The sequence below is a fragment of the Mastigoproctus giganteus genome, chromosome 12 (genome assembly GCF_048544385.1).
Source record: "Mastigoproctus giganteus isolate SK-2022 chromosome 12, ASM4854438v1, whole genome shotgun sequence".
NCBI lineage: Eukaryota > Metazoa > Arthropoda > Arachnida > Uropygi > Thelyphonidae > Mastigoproctus > Mastigoproctus giganteus.
Window position 1 is genome coordinate 11,657,526 of NC_143586.1, and position 16,858 is coordinate 11,674,383.

The 16,858-nt window shown below is 36.5% G+C and overlaps 1 protein-coding gene across 1 annotated transcript in view; it reads left to right on the forward strand.

Moving 5' to 3' along the window:
• Positions 1–16,858, forward strand: part of RNaseZ (ribonuclease Z) — a 239,384-nt gene that overhangs the window by 177,618 nt on the left and 44,908 nt on the right. Inside the window, exon 20 of the mRNA XM_090386608.1 lies at positions 1,520–1,637. Within this exon, the coding sequence (XP_090242734.1) occupies positions 1,520–1,637 (118 nt within the window). The remainder of the gene's footprint in view (positions 1–1,519; positions 1,638–16,858) is intronic.

Sequence of the window (16,858 nt, forward strand, 5' to 3'; positions counted from 1 at the left end):
CAGGCAATGATGGTGGTATCTTCTAGCAAAATAATACACTGAGCAAGATGTGTGCAGGAAGAGTTTGCTGAATGCATCTGAAGATGTTTTTCATGGGTGTGAATACAAAGCAGAAGAAAATTAATCAGATTGATCCTTGTGTACTGGATGTGGGAAGGTCTTAGGTAACTCAGCTAATGTTGCTGATGAATTGATTAAGTACCCCTCATCAGTTTTTACTGATGAAAGACCCTTCAGTGTTGAGGAATGGCTGTGCAAGTGATTTTTGATTGGAGATGTGCCAATATATAAAGGCAAAGTTGGTAGGTAGGTACAGACCAATTAGTCTGACTTTGGTGGTAGGGAAGATGTTGGAGACATTGAATAAGAGTGCAATCCCAGGGACATTTAGATAGAAATGGCATTCTGAAAAACACACAGCGTGGTTTTGTTTAACTAATCTAGTAAGCTGTCTGACAGTTACTCAATTTAAATCTTTTGGATGTAGGAAACAGTTTCAACATAGGTTATTTGAAAGGCATTTGACTCAGTTTCTCATGAGGAGTTGCTGTATTAGATAGAACATGCTGGAAAGAGTCTTAAGATAAATTGCAGGGTGTCTGCGGGCTAGAAGGCAGAGGGTTGTGATTAATAGATATTCTTCAGATTGGTGTGACGTTTGGAAGGGGTTCCACCAAGGATCAGTCCTTGTACCGCTATTGTTTCTCATTTTCATAAATGACATTGACAAAGGAATAGAAGGCATAACGTAAAATTTTTCAGACAATGTAAAGATTGGTAGAGTTTCTAATGATAAGTGCTGAGCAATGTTCCTTCAGGATGACTTGAACAGAATGTGCAAAGATGATCAGAGAAGTGGCAACTATGTTTTCATGCAGCTAAATGTAAGGTCTTACACTTGTTGAATGGCAACTCCAAAATAAACTATACACTTGGTGAAGTTGAATTAAAAACATAGAGGAAGGAAAGGATCTGGGAGTTATAATACAGGCATACATGAAGTTTTCTGAGCAGCATAATTGGGCAGCCAGGAAAGCCCATGGCATCCTATCAATGATTTATTGAACATTATTCTGTAGAGATTGGGAGGTCATAGTCTCACAGCACAAGGCAATCATAAGACCACATCTGGAATACTGCATTCAAATATAGAGCCCTCATTTGAAAAAAGACGCTGAGCTTCTTGAAAGGGTCCAAAGATGAGCAACTTGCATGGTGAGATAAGCAAAAGAGTAACCAGTTTTTAGCTTTCTTAGAGCAGAAAGATCACGTACAGAACAAAAATGAAAATGGATGAATTTCTGTGGAAATGAGGAACCGTGCTTCATGGCTACATAATAGAAATCATAAAAATAGTTGCCTTAAAAAAAAAAAAAAACCTTGTACTTTTTGTATATGTCACTACCCTTTCAAGAGCAGACATTTATATTTGAAAATCTTTTTTTGCTATGATTAGAGTATATGAAGTGTTTTTGTAAATTATCTTAAAAAGGGATAATTTTTTTTTTAATATATATAGTTGAATACAGTTCCTGTGAATCATTGCAAAGGTGCATTTGGAATGACTTTATCATCCTCCAGTTGGAAAATTGTATATTCTGGTGATACCATGCCTTGTGATGCCCTTGTAGAAGCAGGTAATTGTATTTTTGCTCTTCAAACCCATTTAAATCAAAATGAACATATGATCCCCCTTTCAACTTTGAATTAATGAGATTTTACTGTATTATGATCCTGAACCTTCAGACCTCTGTGTTATGAAATATCCAATAATGTTTGAATTATTTAGAGAAATAACGAAGATATTTTCTCACCACTTTGTGCACAGTGGAATTAAGTAGCGGAATTAATTAACAGCCATATTTTATGTGATTGGTGAAAGCCAGTGCTGTGAGAAATGTTAAATTGCTTTGGTTGTCACTTACAATGTTTTATCAGTTGTGTTTATGCATCCAGTTAATACAGTCGGTCCTCGTATAACACGTGTTTACATTACACGAATTCGATCATACACGATTTATAAATAGGGGAACGATATCTTATATAACACGAACCGAATTTGCTTATGCACGATTCGCCTTTGTGTTTACAATAAATGGCAATCACCCCAACAGAATGCAACACGATAGGAATGAAGAGAGGATTCTGAAAATGTATTTATGTTTTTTATATCAGTGAAGGGGAAACACATTTCACCATAATAACATCGAAACCAACACAATTCCAGCTATCGATATAATCGCAAATGCAATTAGATGGAGTTTACTACCAGTTTATAACAGATTCCACTAGCAGAAACGCAACTGGAAATTGTTTTATGGTAGTAACCCCCAGAAATGTGCTTTAGTAATATGTGAGGTGTTAATAGTGTATCTCTACCTTTACCGTGTTGTTTATTCAGTTGCTACATGCGCGCAGCTTTGTTTATGGGTATCAAGCGTGCCTCCTCGTTTTGTAATTGTGCTTTATTCCCTAAAAATTAGTAAAATACTTAAAAGGTGTGAAAAGGAAGCGTCCTGGCGAAGACACTGCAGATTCAGAGAGGGAAAAAAAAAAAGCAATATCGATAAACAGAGGCTGACTGGGTCAAAAATTCTTACCCAGGAAAATTTATAGTGGCCTCATACTACGGTTTATGGCCAGTACGCCTCTGTCGATAGAGAAAAATGTGAAATTGTGAAACGCTTTGAGCAAAATGAAAGACCATGTGATATTGCACGTGCTACAGACCTAAACGAGGCAACGCCGAGAATTACAAAGAATGCGGAGAAAATAAAAACAACTTTCATAGCGGGAACAACACAAAGTGTAATTAAAATCCATTAGATTAAGACACAAAGAATTGGAAGAGATGGAATAGCTGTCATCTGTTTGGATAGAAAATCAAACAAAAAACAAGTTTGCTTAGGATAGAAGCAAAAGCATTAGCAATATTTTATTACGTAATAGTCATAATAAAATACGTAGTCATTTTATTATGACTTACGTATTATAATTTATACTTACATATTATAAAATACGTATTTTATTACGACTATTTTATTTAATATAATAAATTGTTTATTATTTTATTAATAAATTTTTATTATTTAAATAAATAATAAAAAATAAATATTTTTTATTATTTATAATATTATTTTTTATTACGTATTTTAATCGTTATAAAATACTTACGTATTTTATAACGTTATAAAACATATAAAACGTTATATATTTTATAACGTTACGTATCGTTATAAAATACGTAAGTATTTTATAACGATTAAAATTACCTGATTATTTATTGTGTTTGGTAATGTTTTGGTTCCAAATGTGTGTTCAATCTTGGGTGGTCGGCACCTAACCCCACTTTTCCCATAGGGCCTGTTGTTTATATTGTACGATTTTGCATTGCACGAGGGTTTCTAGGAACACAACTATCGTGCTATACGAGGACAGACTGTCCCATTTCATGAGAATTGCCCATTGTGCTACATATAACAGGTATTTAAATATATTTACACCTGATTAAAACAATTATATGTAAATTTCATGTGAAATAAACGGAAGTTTTATTTCTTTAATTCCAAGTATACAGGTAACCAACATCGAGCCGTGATGATGAAGAAATGTACACCGAAATTGAGAGTCTTCTAGATGAACAGAAAACCCACTATACTATTATTATGGGTGACTTCAATGCTAAGGTTGGAAAAAGACAAAACAGTGCAGAAAGGGGAACTATAGGAAATTTTGGAATTGGTGAAAGAAATGAAAGAGGCGAAAGACTTGTGGAATTTGCAGAATCTCAAGGATTGTCAGTAATGAACACTTTTTTTTCAAGAAAAGGGTGAACAGAAAGTGGACATGGAAGGGTCTAACAGTATGAAATCGACTTCATCCTCACTAACAGAAGATATATTGTGAATGTTGTTACCGTCCTGAATAAGGTAAATGTTGGAAGTGATCACAGAATGGTAAGATGTACACTTGATATAGATGTAGGAAAGGAAAGGAAAAAACTGACTGGAGTAAATAATACAAAGGTCTTTGAGATAACAGAAGAGGAGAAAAAGCAGTATGTACTGGAACTTAAGAACAAGTTTGAGCTTCTGCAGACTGCTCAGGACCAAGATATCGACGAGGAATATTACAACTTTCTGAAAGTGATAAAGCCCAAGAAACCTATAGGGAAAAAGAAATCCAAAGAAGAAAAATTAGTCAAGAAACACTTATTATGATGAACCGAAGGCAAAAAATGAAGAGCAAGATAAACACTGACAAGGAAAAAATTGAGTATACTGAGTTATGCAAAACCATTAGAAAGAGACTCAGAGAGGACATAAGAAGATTTCACACAAGAAAAGTAGAACAGGCATTAAGGGAAAACAAAGGATTTAAATCAGCAGCCACAAGCAGTAATACAGAAAGACAAATGATACTGAAACTGAAGAATAGCGATGGTGTACTTATAAGCAGCAGAGAAGGCATAATTCAAATAGCAGAAGACTTCTATAGAGAATTATACAAGGAGCGAGGGAATGATGTGGGAAAGATGGATTGCAAATTAGCAACACATACGACATACCTGATATTCTTCCTGATGGGGTAGAACATGCATTGAAGAAAATGAAGAATCAGAAAGCCCCAGGGGAAGATGAAGTTACTGTAGAGTTGTTAAAATTGGGAGGAAGAGACATAACACAAAAACTGGCAAGGCTCTTCACAAAGTGCATTAGAAAAGGTGTGACGCCTAAGCAGTGGAATAATGCAATCATAGTTTTGCTGCATAAGAAAGGAGATAAATCAGAAATTGGAAATTATAGACCAATTAGCTTATTATCCCACATCTACAAGTTGTTCACAAGGGTCATTACTAAAGATTAGAAAGAATACTTGATGAGAATCAACCGAAAGAGCAAGCTGGCTTTAGGACAGGATTCTCAACTATGGATCACCTTCACGTAATATCACAGCTAATGGAGAAAGCAAATGAATATAAAACACCATTATGCCTGGCATTTGTGGGTTATGAAAAGGCATTTGACTCCATACAGCATAAGGCAATGTTTCGGGAACTGGAAAGACAAGGCATAGATACCCCACATATTATGATTTTGAAGAAAATATATGAGAGTGCTACCTCCTTTATTAGACTAGACAAAGACAGTAGGAAATTTAAAATCGAGAAAGGAGTTCGACAAGGAGACACAATATCTCCGAAGCTGTTTACTGCTGCCCTTGAGGAAGCTTTCAGAAGATGAGACTGGTCGCAGAAAGGAGTCAATGTGAATGGAGAGTACCTAAACCATTTATGATTGGCAGATGACATTGTGGTCATAAGCCACGATCCCAAAGAATTAGAGGAAAATCTTAATCAGTTATACACAGTTAGTAAGCATTTTGGACTAAAGATGAATATGGCTAAAACAAAAGTAATGATGAACAAGTATGCCACAGAAAGGGAAATAATGATTGGAGGAGCAGTAATTGAAAAGGTGGAGTCATATACTTATCTGGGACAAGTTATTAGCTGTAATAATGATAAATGGCTGGAAGTCAAGAGAAGAATAAATTTTGGATGGATAGCATTCAGGAAATATAGTCACATACTGAAGAGCAATATCCCATTTTTTCTGAAACGTAAAATAATGAACCCACCATGACTTATGGAAGTGAAACTTGGGCACTCACCAAAAGAATGGAAGAGAAGCTAAGAACTACACAGCGAAGAATGGAACGAATTATATTGGGAATCAGACTGTTAGATAAGAAGAGAAACACATGGATTAGGCAGCAAACTCAAGTAAAGGACATTCTTATCAAAACTAAAGAACTAAAATGGTCTTGGGCAGGACACATAGCTCGAAGACATGATGACAGATGGACTAAGAAAATAACAGAATGGTACCCAAGAGAAGCTTGAAAAAAACCTGGAAGACAAAGGCGGAGATGGATAGATGAAATTCATGAGTTTGTGGGTAGTAAATGGATGGCCAGTGCTCAAAACTGAAGGAACTGGAAAGTTGCTAGAGAGGCCTTCATCCTGCAGTGGATTGAAAATGGCTGATGATGATACAGGTAACCCTTGTATAACACGGTAGTTAGATTCCTATAAAATCTCATGTAGTGCGAAACCATGTTATACAGGAACTAGGAACCAGTACAAAAAGGGTGGTTATGTTACAAAAGCTAATAAAAGTACACCACTATCGAAAACTTTTAATTTTTATTAAAAATAGTAATAACTGAACAAACGTCTTACAAACTGTGATATTTATGTGTCAGATAATGTATGTTCATTTAATTTTCTTCCTCTTCATCTAAGTGCAATCAAAAGAGAATGTTTTCTCTGTTGCAGAATAACTGTTCTGTTGGGCATTTTTTTTTTTTTTTTTTCAACCAAAGACCTGTCTCATCGGCATTGAAAACTTGATGTGGTGTGTATCTGTGCTCTTTCAATATATTTTTTAAATTACTTTGCATACTTCTCGGCAGCTCCATTATCAGCCGATGCAGTCCCCCTTGAATTCTTATGTTATCTAATGAGAAGCAGTTTTTAAGTTGTGTAAACCAACCTTGCTGGCAACAAACTCCAGGTTAACAGATTCTCCATTTTCTTTTAAATGGTTATAAATTTTTAGTGCCTTTTGTTTATTACTTTGTACATTGCCATCTAATGGGATCTGTTTTTCACTGCTATTGTCAATCCAAATGCTGAGTGCTTTTTCCATTTTCTCAATTATTGGTGCTTGGCGACGAGCTGTCATATTTGTAGAAATGAAAGATCCTGCAGCAACAGCAGTGCTAATTTTCTGTTCATTTTTCTTTTATGGTCTGGACTTGCAATGTGTGATGCCTTTTTCCCTTTTTTAAGATGATCCAAAATTTGTATCTTTGATTCTAGCAAAATAATTTCTTTTGAGCAGTGCTTTTATACTTTCCTTAGGCATAATTTAGTGCTGGAATTTAATTCACAACAAAGAAATTATTCCAATGCACTTCTTAAAAACAAGGTTTAGTAATACATACCTGGAAAAATTTATAAACAATCAAATAAAAACCAAAATAACCTTAGAATAGAATAATTTCAATTTGAAGACCAAAACTTAAAAATCATGAACTTTGAAGGCACAATTTTTTATGGCCTCAAACAAACATAAGTTCAATAGCACAGAACCTAACATGGGGATTTCCCAACAAAATAAAATACTGGAATTTCCCAATAATTTTTTTAAAAATAAAGCGAGTCAACAGCAGGGTTTCACAAAAAAGAATGGAAAAGTTCAAAAATTACATCCAAATCCAACAGCTCAAAAATACCATGTTATGTGAAGTTTTTCACAATTCTCTGTGTTATATATAATGAGTGGAATAAAAGTTGTATTTACATCTCCTAACCATCCACCTTTGCCATAGTCAATGATCCAGACTATACCTCAACTTGATAAAACACATTAGTTTAAGAAACTTCTACTGAATTTATCAAGGATGATAACATTACAGGGATTTTAAAAGATTACATTTAAAAACTGAAGAGATTTAACAAAACTCTTTAGAAACTGTTGTAGCACAACATTAGCCTCCTGTTTTTTTTTTTTTTTTTTTTGTTTTTTTTTTTGATATCACCTATCAGTTTTGCACATGGAATTTAGATTCGGATTCCATTCCCATCAGAAGTGTTTTTTACATTGTAATTAGATTTTTAATCTGTAATGTTTGCACATTAATATTACAGTGCACTGTGCATTGTAATATCAATGTGCTATTAAGATTACTTATTTAAAAGGAGTTAATGAGAAACACCGTAAATCTCTGATGATGGTAAAATTAGAATAATGTAATTTCATTCATTGAACTTGTAAACCAGTCAGCAAAAGGTGCTGCTTTATTCAATAAAAATATAGAGGAGGGACACTAGGGGTAGATAGATGATATTTTCAACTCAAAATAATGCCATATACACTGAGATATCTTTGAATTGTGAACACTTACGTAACATCTGGTTAGTGCACCACAGTCTGGATATGTGGAGTCCATGGATGTATGCCATAGACTTGTGAAGTCCTGGAGAATGCCCACAGGTATTGCTAACCATGTTTGGTCATGCTGCATCTTACAATGGCTGGATGTTCAATGACACTTGATCCAGGCATCAAATGGCTCATTCCACAAGCTCATTCAATTAGGCGAGATTGGACAGGAAATTTTGGCTATGGGAGGATGCAGAACTTGCCGGAATGCTGTAAAACTAGTTGAGCCCCATTTCTCTGTAACATGGAACATTGCTTTGTTGAAAGGTAATGGTGAAATGGAAAGATGTTCATCATAAATGGTGTGCATGATCAAAAGCAATATACCAACACAAGTCTCCAGAGATGCACTGATTAATAGGTACCAGTGAGTCCAGAATCTCCCATCCGCACATACCCAGGCCATTATGCTGTCACTGTCAGCATGTACCCATTTCCAGTCACCTAGTGTTCCTGCACCCACTGTAGGCACATTTACTTGTAACAGGCTGACAGCTGGGGCACTTGTGTAGGTCATTGTTAATGATAGCCCAATTGTGCTATTATTTGGTCTATCAAGCCAATGACCCACCTTGCTACATGTATGTCTATGTTGAAATGGATTATGCCATCCTCCATTTGTATCATCAGTTGCTCCACTGTGGAATGACACTTTTGCAGTGGACAGCACATTGGATCCTCCTCATTCAACAATGAGAGGGTGCACATGAGGGCAGAAAAACACCAACCATGTCATTCTCATTGATGGCCTTCTGTGGTTGGCCCACTCTAAGCCATATGGTGCTATATGAGAACATAGGATCTTGTCTGAGAGGCCCCAAGTGACATCTTTTTGGAACTTGGTCACATCTTTGGCCCATTATTTGTGCAGAACACATATATTGTTGTAGTGCTAGGCTCTGTTTTAATATGAAGTCATGGGTATTGCTAATGCAAAGCTATCTGAATGTGTGTGCATGTGCACACACATTCAGATAGCTTTGCATTAGCAATTTGCATTAGCACGCACACTAAATGTGAGATTTTATACAAAAAGAGTATAAAATTTAAAAATTAACTCTTGTAACTGGCACCCTAGTGTCAGTTTTCAATAGGAGGGGCTGGGCTCTGCCTACTTTTAAATTATATTAATTTCTTCTTATTTGATGTGATTGCCCAATAAAGAGTAAAATTATTGTCAAAAATTGAACTATAATTTAAAAAATTTGTTAGAAATTTGTAAAAAAAAATTGCTTAAAAATTGAATTCATTATTACTTTTTTTAAGCAATAATATTCTCTACATCTTTTTATGTATCACTTAATTCTACTTCAATTTCTGGTTCTGAATTCCATTTATCAATATTAAACTGCATTTGGGTAGCAGTAATCCCAGAATAACATATCAACCATATGGTACCACACTTGGGAATATAGTGTAAAATGAAAAGGACCTGGGTGAAATTGTGCAGTGAAGTTCATACAGCCAGGTTACTACGACAGACAGCTCATGGGATTTTGCCAATGGTATACAGGAATTTTGCAGGCAGAATAAGGAGGTGATTATTCCATTGTAAAAGGCAATGGTCAGGCCATATCTTGAGTACTACATACAGGTCTGGGAGTGTCATTTTAGGAAGGTCGAAGAATAGAACTTTTGGAACGGGTATAGAGAAGAGCAACAATATTGGTGAGGGGAACCAAGGGGTGCTCTTATCAAAAAATGCTTCAGTTCTGCAAATTGCAGCATCTGGAGACTAGGCACCTGTGAGGTGATCTGCTTGAGGTGTTTAAAACTTCGAAGGGCTTGAGTAAACTTGGTGCTGATAGGATTCTTCCTATTGCTCAGACTATGCACATGATGGGGCATTAATTCAAATTGAGAAAGGATATTTGCAGAATAGATATGTTGATATGTTGAAGTTTGCCTTCAGCTAACAGGTATTGATTGCTGGGACAAATATCCATGTGTTGTGGAAGTGGATGGTTTGAATAAATTCAAGGAATAACTAGACAAATTATTGGAAGGGGTGGATAGGTGAAGTGGATTTTTTTTTTTTTTTGCCGATGCTGTACAAGTTTCCTTTCTTGCATCATTTTCCACTGTTAATACTAATACTAACAATAGCCTACAGGAAAAATATCATCTTTCTCCTCTACCAATTTAAAACTATTTTCAAGCTGCAGTCTATTAAAACCGTCTATTATTAATTGAACACACAAATAAGTGATGGCAATTCTTTATTTGAAGTGTACTTGAAATAGTCTTGGAAAAAAAGTAAATCTGTTTGCATACCTAGGAAAAGGTTAACAGTCTTGAAACTGTTGATACCCTATTGTTTATGATTTTAATTATAATGAAAAGCAACTCTCAAACTTAATGATAAGTAGTTACTTTTCATTCTAGTAAAAATGTGTAGTGTGGGACCCCATATTTGGAATCCTGAGATCTGGAATGTTTGAACAAAAGAAGGGTTACAGAACAGATGTACGGAAGTTTGCATTTTTGTAGCAGGTGGTTGATTGCTGGAACCAACTTTCATCTGTTGTGGAAGTGGATGGCTTAAATAAATTCAAGGAAGAACTAGACACATTATTGGAGGGAATAAATAGATAAAACAGTGAGGTTTTTTTTTGCTAACACCAGATGACTTTCATCAACCGGTGAAATACCACCACTTTGCTTATTGGAGGCTTGAAGTGGTGAAACCCATGTTTAGTCTCTAGAGCAAAGTTTCCGGCATTCCCCCCCCCCCATACTTCTCCTTCAACCCGTGCATGGTACTATAGGTTTGATACCTTTCGTGTTTGGGGTTTTCATAAAAAAATAAAAATAAATAAAAAAAAATGAGCTTGCTTTCTTGCATCATTTTGCCATCCGCTAATGCTAAAACCTGCTTTTTTTTGTTTTGTTTAATCCAATTATGTGATGCTGCTCTAGCATTACTCTGCCCCATTGTCTCTCCAAATGCTTGTAAATCAAGAATAATTTTTTCACGAAATTTTATTGGTTGCTATGCTTATTTGATAATTGACATTTCTTTTTATTCTCTGGAATAACTACATTCAGTATATGTCTAAATTACTGAATTTCATCTGACATTTCGCTCATTTTCCCACTCCATCTGTGGCCTTTCCTCAATAACTTCCAGTAGAGTACTGAAGATTATGACAAAGGTTCCTTCTGTCTTAAATGGTTCACCTTTCGCACATATGGCTGTTTCACAGCAAATTTTTGCAACCAACTGCACTCATAAAGGCACTAGTAATGGTCAAGTGTGTGTTGAATTTTTACTATTTGGCATTAGAGGAGGCGTTCAACTTCTGTTCCTCTATGAAGCATATCATCCCTTTGGGTTGTTTAAAAAAATTCCAAACCAGTACATCACTTTTTAATTAATTTCAACTGGGGCTGTTTTAAGTACAAAAAGTCAGCTGTACTTTCACGTGCCTTGTCAGGTCAATAAGTTTTGACCAGTGACTAAAGAGGATTCCAGCTATTAAAAATAATAATAATAACTGAGGGGCTCCACTCCTGCTCTCTTTGCTCACCAACCCCCGCACATACTTTTCTACATAAAAGACACCTGTGGAAATGCACTGATCGATATCTAATCGGGAAATGACCTATGTAATTATTTACCTGTGCATTTATAGTGATGTAATTGTCCGCCTACTTGTACCACGTTAGCTGCATCCCACTTCTCCCATTGGCTACTCCACCATACGGCATTCTCAAGGTCGAATAAATATCACTGTGTAATTATTTACCTGCATTTACATAGGTCACTTAGGAAAAGGCCTTGTGCTTTGGGTTCCATAATGCATGAGGAATATTGGCAGGACTAAAATATTTACAAAATACTAAACTATTTACAAACTGTATTGGAACAATGGGTCCCTTCATCAGCTGACATTAATATACAAAAAATGTTAGAAACATCAAATGATGCCAGGCATGATCATGCATTAGACAGTGAAGCACATGCACGAGGTTGGTGAACCTTATGGAAGCAGTTGTCTTGTAAAAAAAAAGGGGGGGGGGGAAGTGAATTTCCTTTCTGGTTTCTTTCTTGTAGTTTTTCAAGTAAAGAACTTCACTTGAAACAAGCAGAGAAATGTTAAATAATAGTGAAGATGTTTACCATTTTTTTTCCTTTCCCTGTCACCATTCAAAAATATATGTGGCAGCAGCAGCAGTGCGCAGCACATGCTTTGCTTCTTAATTAGACCGGGGTTTGAGCCCATGACCACCAAATATGGAGGATGCGGAAAGGTCAGGGAATGACCAACGCCTATCCCCGGAGCAATATGGCCTTAGTTGCTAATGCTCCTAAAAACCAAATAACAACAACAAAAGTATATGTTTTACATTTGCCATCTTTTGAGAATTAAAAAAAAACATCAGTTAAACTACATCACTTGTGAATTTTGCAAATAATGTGTTTTGCACTGCATTGTGGGTTGCAGAAATGTTCAAAATGCATTTGTTAGATGGGATATACAGTCGACCCTTGAACAACGTGGAGGTTAGGTGTGCCGACCCCCCCTCAGCAGTCGAAAATCCGTGTATAACTTTTGACACCCCAAAAACTTAATACTAATAGCCAATAGCCTACTGTTGACTGGAAGCTTTACCGATAACATAAACAGTCGATTAACACATATTTTGTATGTTATATGTATTATATACTGTATTCTTACAATAAAGTAAGCTAGAGAAAAGAAAATGTTGAGAAAATCATAAGGAAGAGAAAATACATTTACAGTACTGTTCTGTATTTATCGATACTGTAAGTTTACGTCGTCTGTTTACAAGATGAATCATCTGTCTATCAGTACCTACATCAATATTGTCTTATATGATACAAAACACTGTAGATGTTATACGTATTACTAACACTAGACATCAAAAATGAAAGTTAATGTGAAAAATAAATTCATATTTATTTACAGGTATAACGATTCATGCATTGCTAACGAAGAAGCAACAATATGGTTGCTTTGTGGTAACCTAGCCACTATGACAAAAAAACGTCTCATACATTCTTGCTGTACAGTTATTAGATTTTTGCACACATACACAACAGATAAGTATATTAACTGTATGGCATGATGATTATTTACTATTCATTAAGTGGAAGTGGATCATCATAAAGGTCTTCATCCTTGACGTCTTCACGTTGAGCAGGCTGAGGAGGGGTTGGTCTTGCTGTCTCAGGGGTGGCAGAAGCAGAAGAGGTGGAAGGAGAGGCGGGCACACTCGGTGTAACTTACGGAAATACATTGTAATTTCTGTCTGACTTTTTTGCTTTTTCATTTCTCTAAAAATGTTTCTATATGGTAGCAATCCTTCCACCGTTCACTTTTGTTTCAGTGCCCGTATCATAGAAGGGTCCACGTCATAAAAGAAGTCAAAAGCAGTCTTGAATAATCAGAACCCTTCTGCTAGATTGTCTAATGTCAATTTGTTTTCTGGCACTGCTTCTTCTATGTCTTCCTCCTCATCATCTGGCACTGGTTCGGAAGCACTCATCTCCATCAAGTCGTCTTCTGTTAATTCCTCTGGTGTGGTGTCTATTAGCTCTTAAATTTCTCCAAGATCCATATCTTGAAACCCTTCATTCCCCCCTCCCCACCTTTTTTGCCATATCCACAATCTCTTTCATGATTTCCTTGATTGGCTCTGTCATAAATCCTGTGAAGTCATACACAACATCTGGACACAGTTTTCTCCAGCAGGAACATATTGTTTTGGGCTTGATGGCTTTAACGGTTTTTTCTATAACAACGATGGCATCTTCAATGGTGTAATCCTTCCAGACTTTCATAATGTTCTCTCTATCAGGGTTCTCTTCCATAGCTTTGACAATCCTTTCCATGGAGTACCATGTGTAATGAGCCTTAAAGGTCCTTATGACCCCCTGATCTGGAGGTTGTGTTTGGGGGCAAGTAGACCACTTCGACACCTTTGGTGTTGAACTCATAGGGTTCTGAGTGGCCAGAGGCATTGTCCAATATCAAAAGAACTTTAAAAGGTGGTCCCTTACTGGCAAGGTACTTCCTGACTTCTGGGACAAAGCATCAACGGAACCAATCCAGAAAAAAGGTTCTCATTGTCCAGGCCTTCTTGTTGTTCAACCAAAAGACTGGCAGCTGGTGTTTATTCCTTCATGCCTTAAATCCTGGTGCTCGCTTCTCTTTCTTACTAATATATGTCCTTTGTGACATTTTTTTCCAGAATAGGGCACTTTTGTCCGCATTAAAAACCTGTTCAGGGAGATATCCTTTCTCCTCAATGATTTTCTTAATGGCATCTGGGAACTCGTCTGCTGCCTCTTGGTCGGCAGAAGCTGCTTCTCCTGTTATCTTGACATTTTTTAAGCCAAACCTCTTTCTAAAATTATCAAACCATCCTTTGCTGGCATTAAATTCTCCAGCTTTAGATCCTTCACCTTCCTTTTGCTTTAAGTTGTCATATAATGACTTTGCTTTTTTTCGAATCATATTAGAGTTTACAGGTATGCCTTTCTTATAGCAGTCTTGCACCTACATAAAAGCTGCATTTTCAATACGAGATAAAAAGATATATTGCAAATAGTGCAAGGTTTTCATGCCTGCTGGCATAGCTGCAGCGACAGCTTCACGAATTTCCTTTTCTTTTTTTACACTGGACCTTACGCTGGATTAATTTATCTTGAAATCACTAGTGGCACTTCATATGGATCCCATGGTGTTATTTAAGGTTTACGGTATTGCGCTAAACATAATGAAAAATATGCAAGAACTGCATATTTTTTGAGAGATCAATTTTTACTGCAATACGCAATTTACTGGAGAGACGAACTGCTCATGCAGAGATGATTAGCATCTTAAGCGGATATTCACAACACTTGAGCTCACCGCAATAGAAACAGGAGGTGGCTACGAAATTATTACAGTAGTACAAAAAATTATGATATTAGGGCCCCCCCCATAAAATGATTACATCTACCCATATATTTATTTGTCTGTAAATTGCGTGTGTTCTCTGGTCGATTTGCCTGTTTGCTGGACGAAAAACCCCCAGTTTCTGTGGGGGGGGGAAACCTTGCTATCTACGCCTGACACTGACTAACTCAGCCACGGAGTGAAAAAAGCCCACTAAAGTTCTTCGCCTCATCGATGGGATTCGAATCCGGGCATTTTCCACCCTGTGTGGGGAGAACGGTGACGATACCACTGTGCTACCCACGCAGACATTACAGTAGTACAGTATGTACTACAGTTAATTTTATGCAGTTATGATTTAATGCTGTATCTTTACTTTTGTTTACATTTCTCTCGACTGCAAATGGCCCCATGTACGGTCTATAAGTGTTTGTGTGCATAAGTTTTGATAAATTTAACTTTTTATAATAGACTAACCATAGGCTACCCGTTTTTAAAACGGTATACAATTATTAGGTTGTTAATTCATCTCATACTATTTACTTAATACGATTTTTTATACTTTTTGCTTTTTTCTTCTCTCGAGTTTATGCATACATTGCCTCATGTGCAAAAATCAAAAATTAAGCTATTATATACTAAGATATATATATTTGTATGTATATATATAGGCTACATGGTTCATCTGCGAGTTTTTTCAAATTGTTGCACATCTCCAAAAAATTTTCCAGTATATTTATTGAAAAAAAATCCCCATATAAGTGGACCCGCGCAGTTCAAACCCGTGTTTTTCAAGGGTCAACTGTATATATCTCTGTGAATGAAATCCAGTAAAAAGACTCCATCTGATATGCCTAATTGCCATAAATATCTTCCCAAAGGGTAAAATGTGTAATTAATGGAAATACGAGAAATCATGCAAATGCCAATCATGACAACATACATTTTATTCCATTTACGTGTACAAACTGAAATGACAAGTTAATGTAATAGTATTGTGTACTGTAAATCAGCAAAATATATCCTCAATATTTTGTTGTTCATCCTCGAGCTGCAATTACAGCTCGTTGCAAGATCTGCAATTACAGAACTTGCAAAGATCTGGCATAGAGTTAATCAACTTCTGGATATACGGTTGCCCAATTTCATGGTACCACACTCCTACAATGCCCTCCTGCAGCTAAATCTTACTTGTTGGCTTCTTCTGAGCAATTTTAGATGACATTATGTACCAGCAATTTTCAATAGGGTTCAAATCTGCACTGTTGCTGGGCCAGTCCAATGCTAATGCCAGCATTTCTGAGGTATAACTGCACTTTAAGGGAGAAACGCGATGGAAAACATTGGTGTAAGTATGTTTTAAGCCTTGTGAAACAAGAACACAAACTCATCATTAAATCTGAATAGCATGAAACTTACCGATTTTGCTTTTGTGGCAAGGTGCTGAGTCCTGTTGAAAAATGCAGTTTTGGATGTCTGTGTGGTGGTCCCTAATAACAGGTTTCAGGCACTCCTCCAAGATAGCAGTGTAGGTTTCTGCATTCACCGTTTCACCAATAAACTTAATTCGCCCCACCCCTTTGCTTGTTATGCATCCCCAGACCATCTGACCCGCGGGGAACTTTACAGTCTGTGTTATGCAGTTGGGATGGTGTGCCTCCAATTTTCGTCTTCTGACGTATCGCTTCCCATCCGAGAAATGCAGGTTGAATTTCGATTCATTGGAAAAGATGACGGTGTCCCGTTGCTCTTTTGGCCATGAAATATGTGTTTCAGCCTAAGCAAGTCACTTCTTCCTCATTTGTTAGGTCAATAAAGGCTTCTTCTTGGGCCAGCAGGCATGCAGCCCACATTCCAAAAGTTGTCTTTGGATCTTTCTTGCACTTTTTTCAACACCAGAGGCCATCTCAAAGTCCAGTTTTAGATCAGTAGCACTAG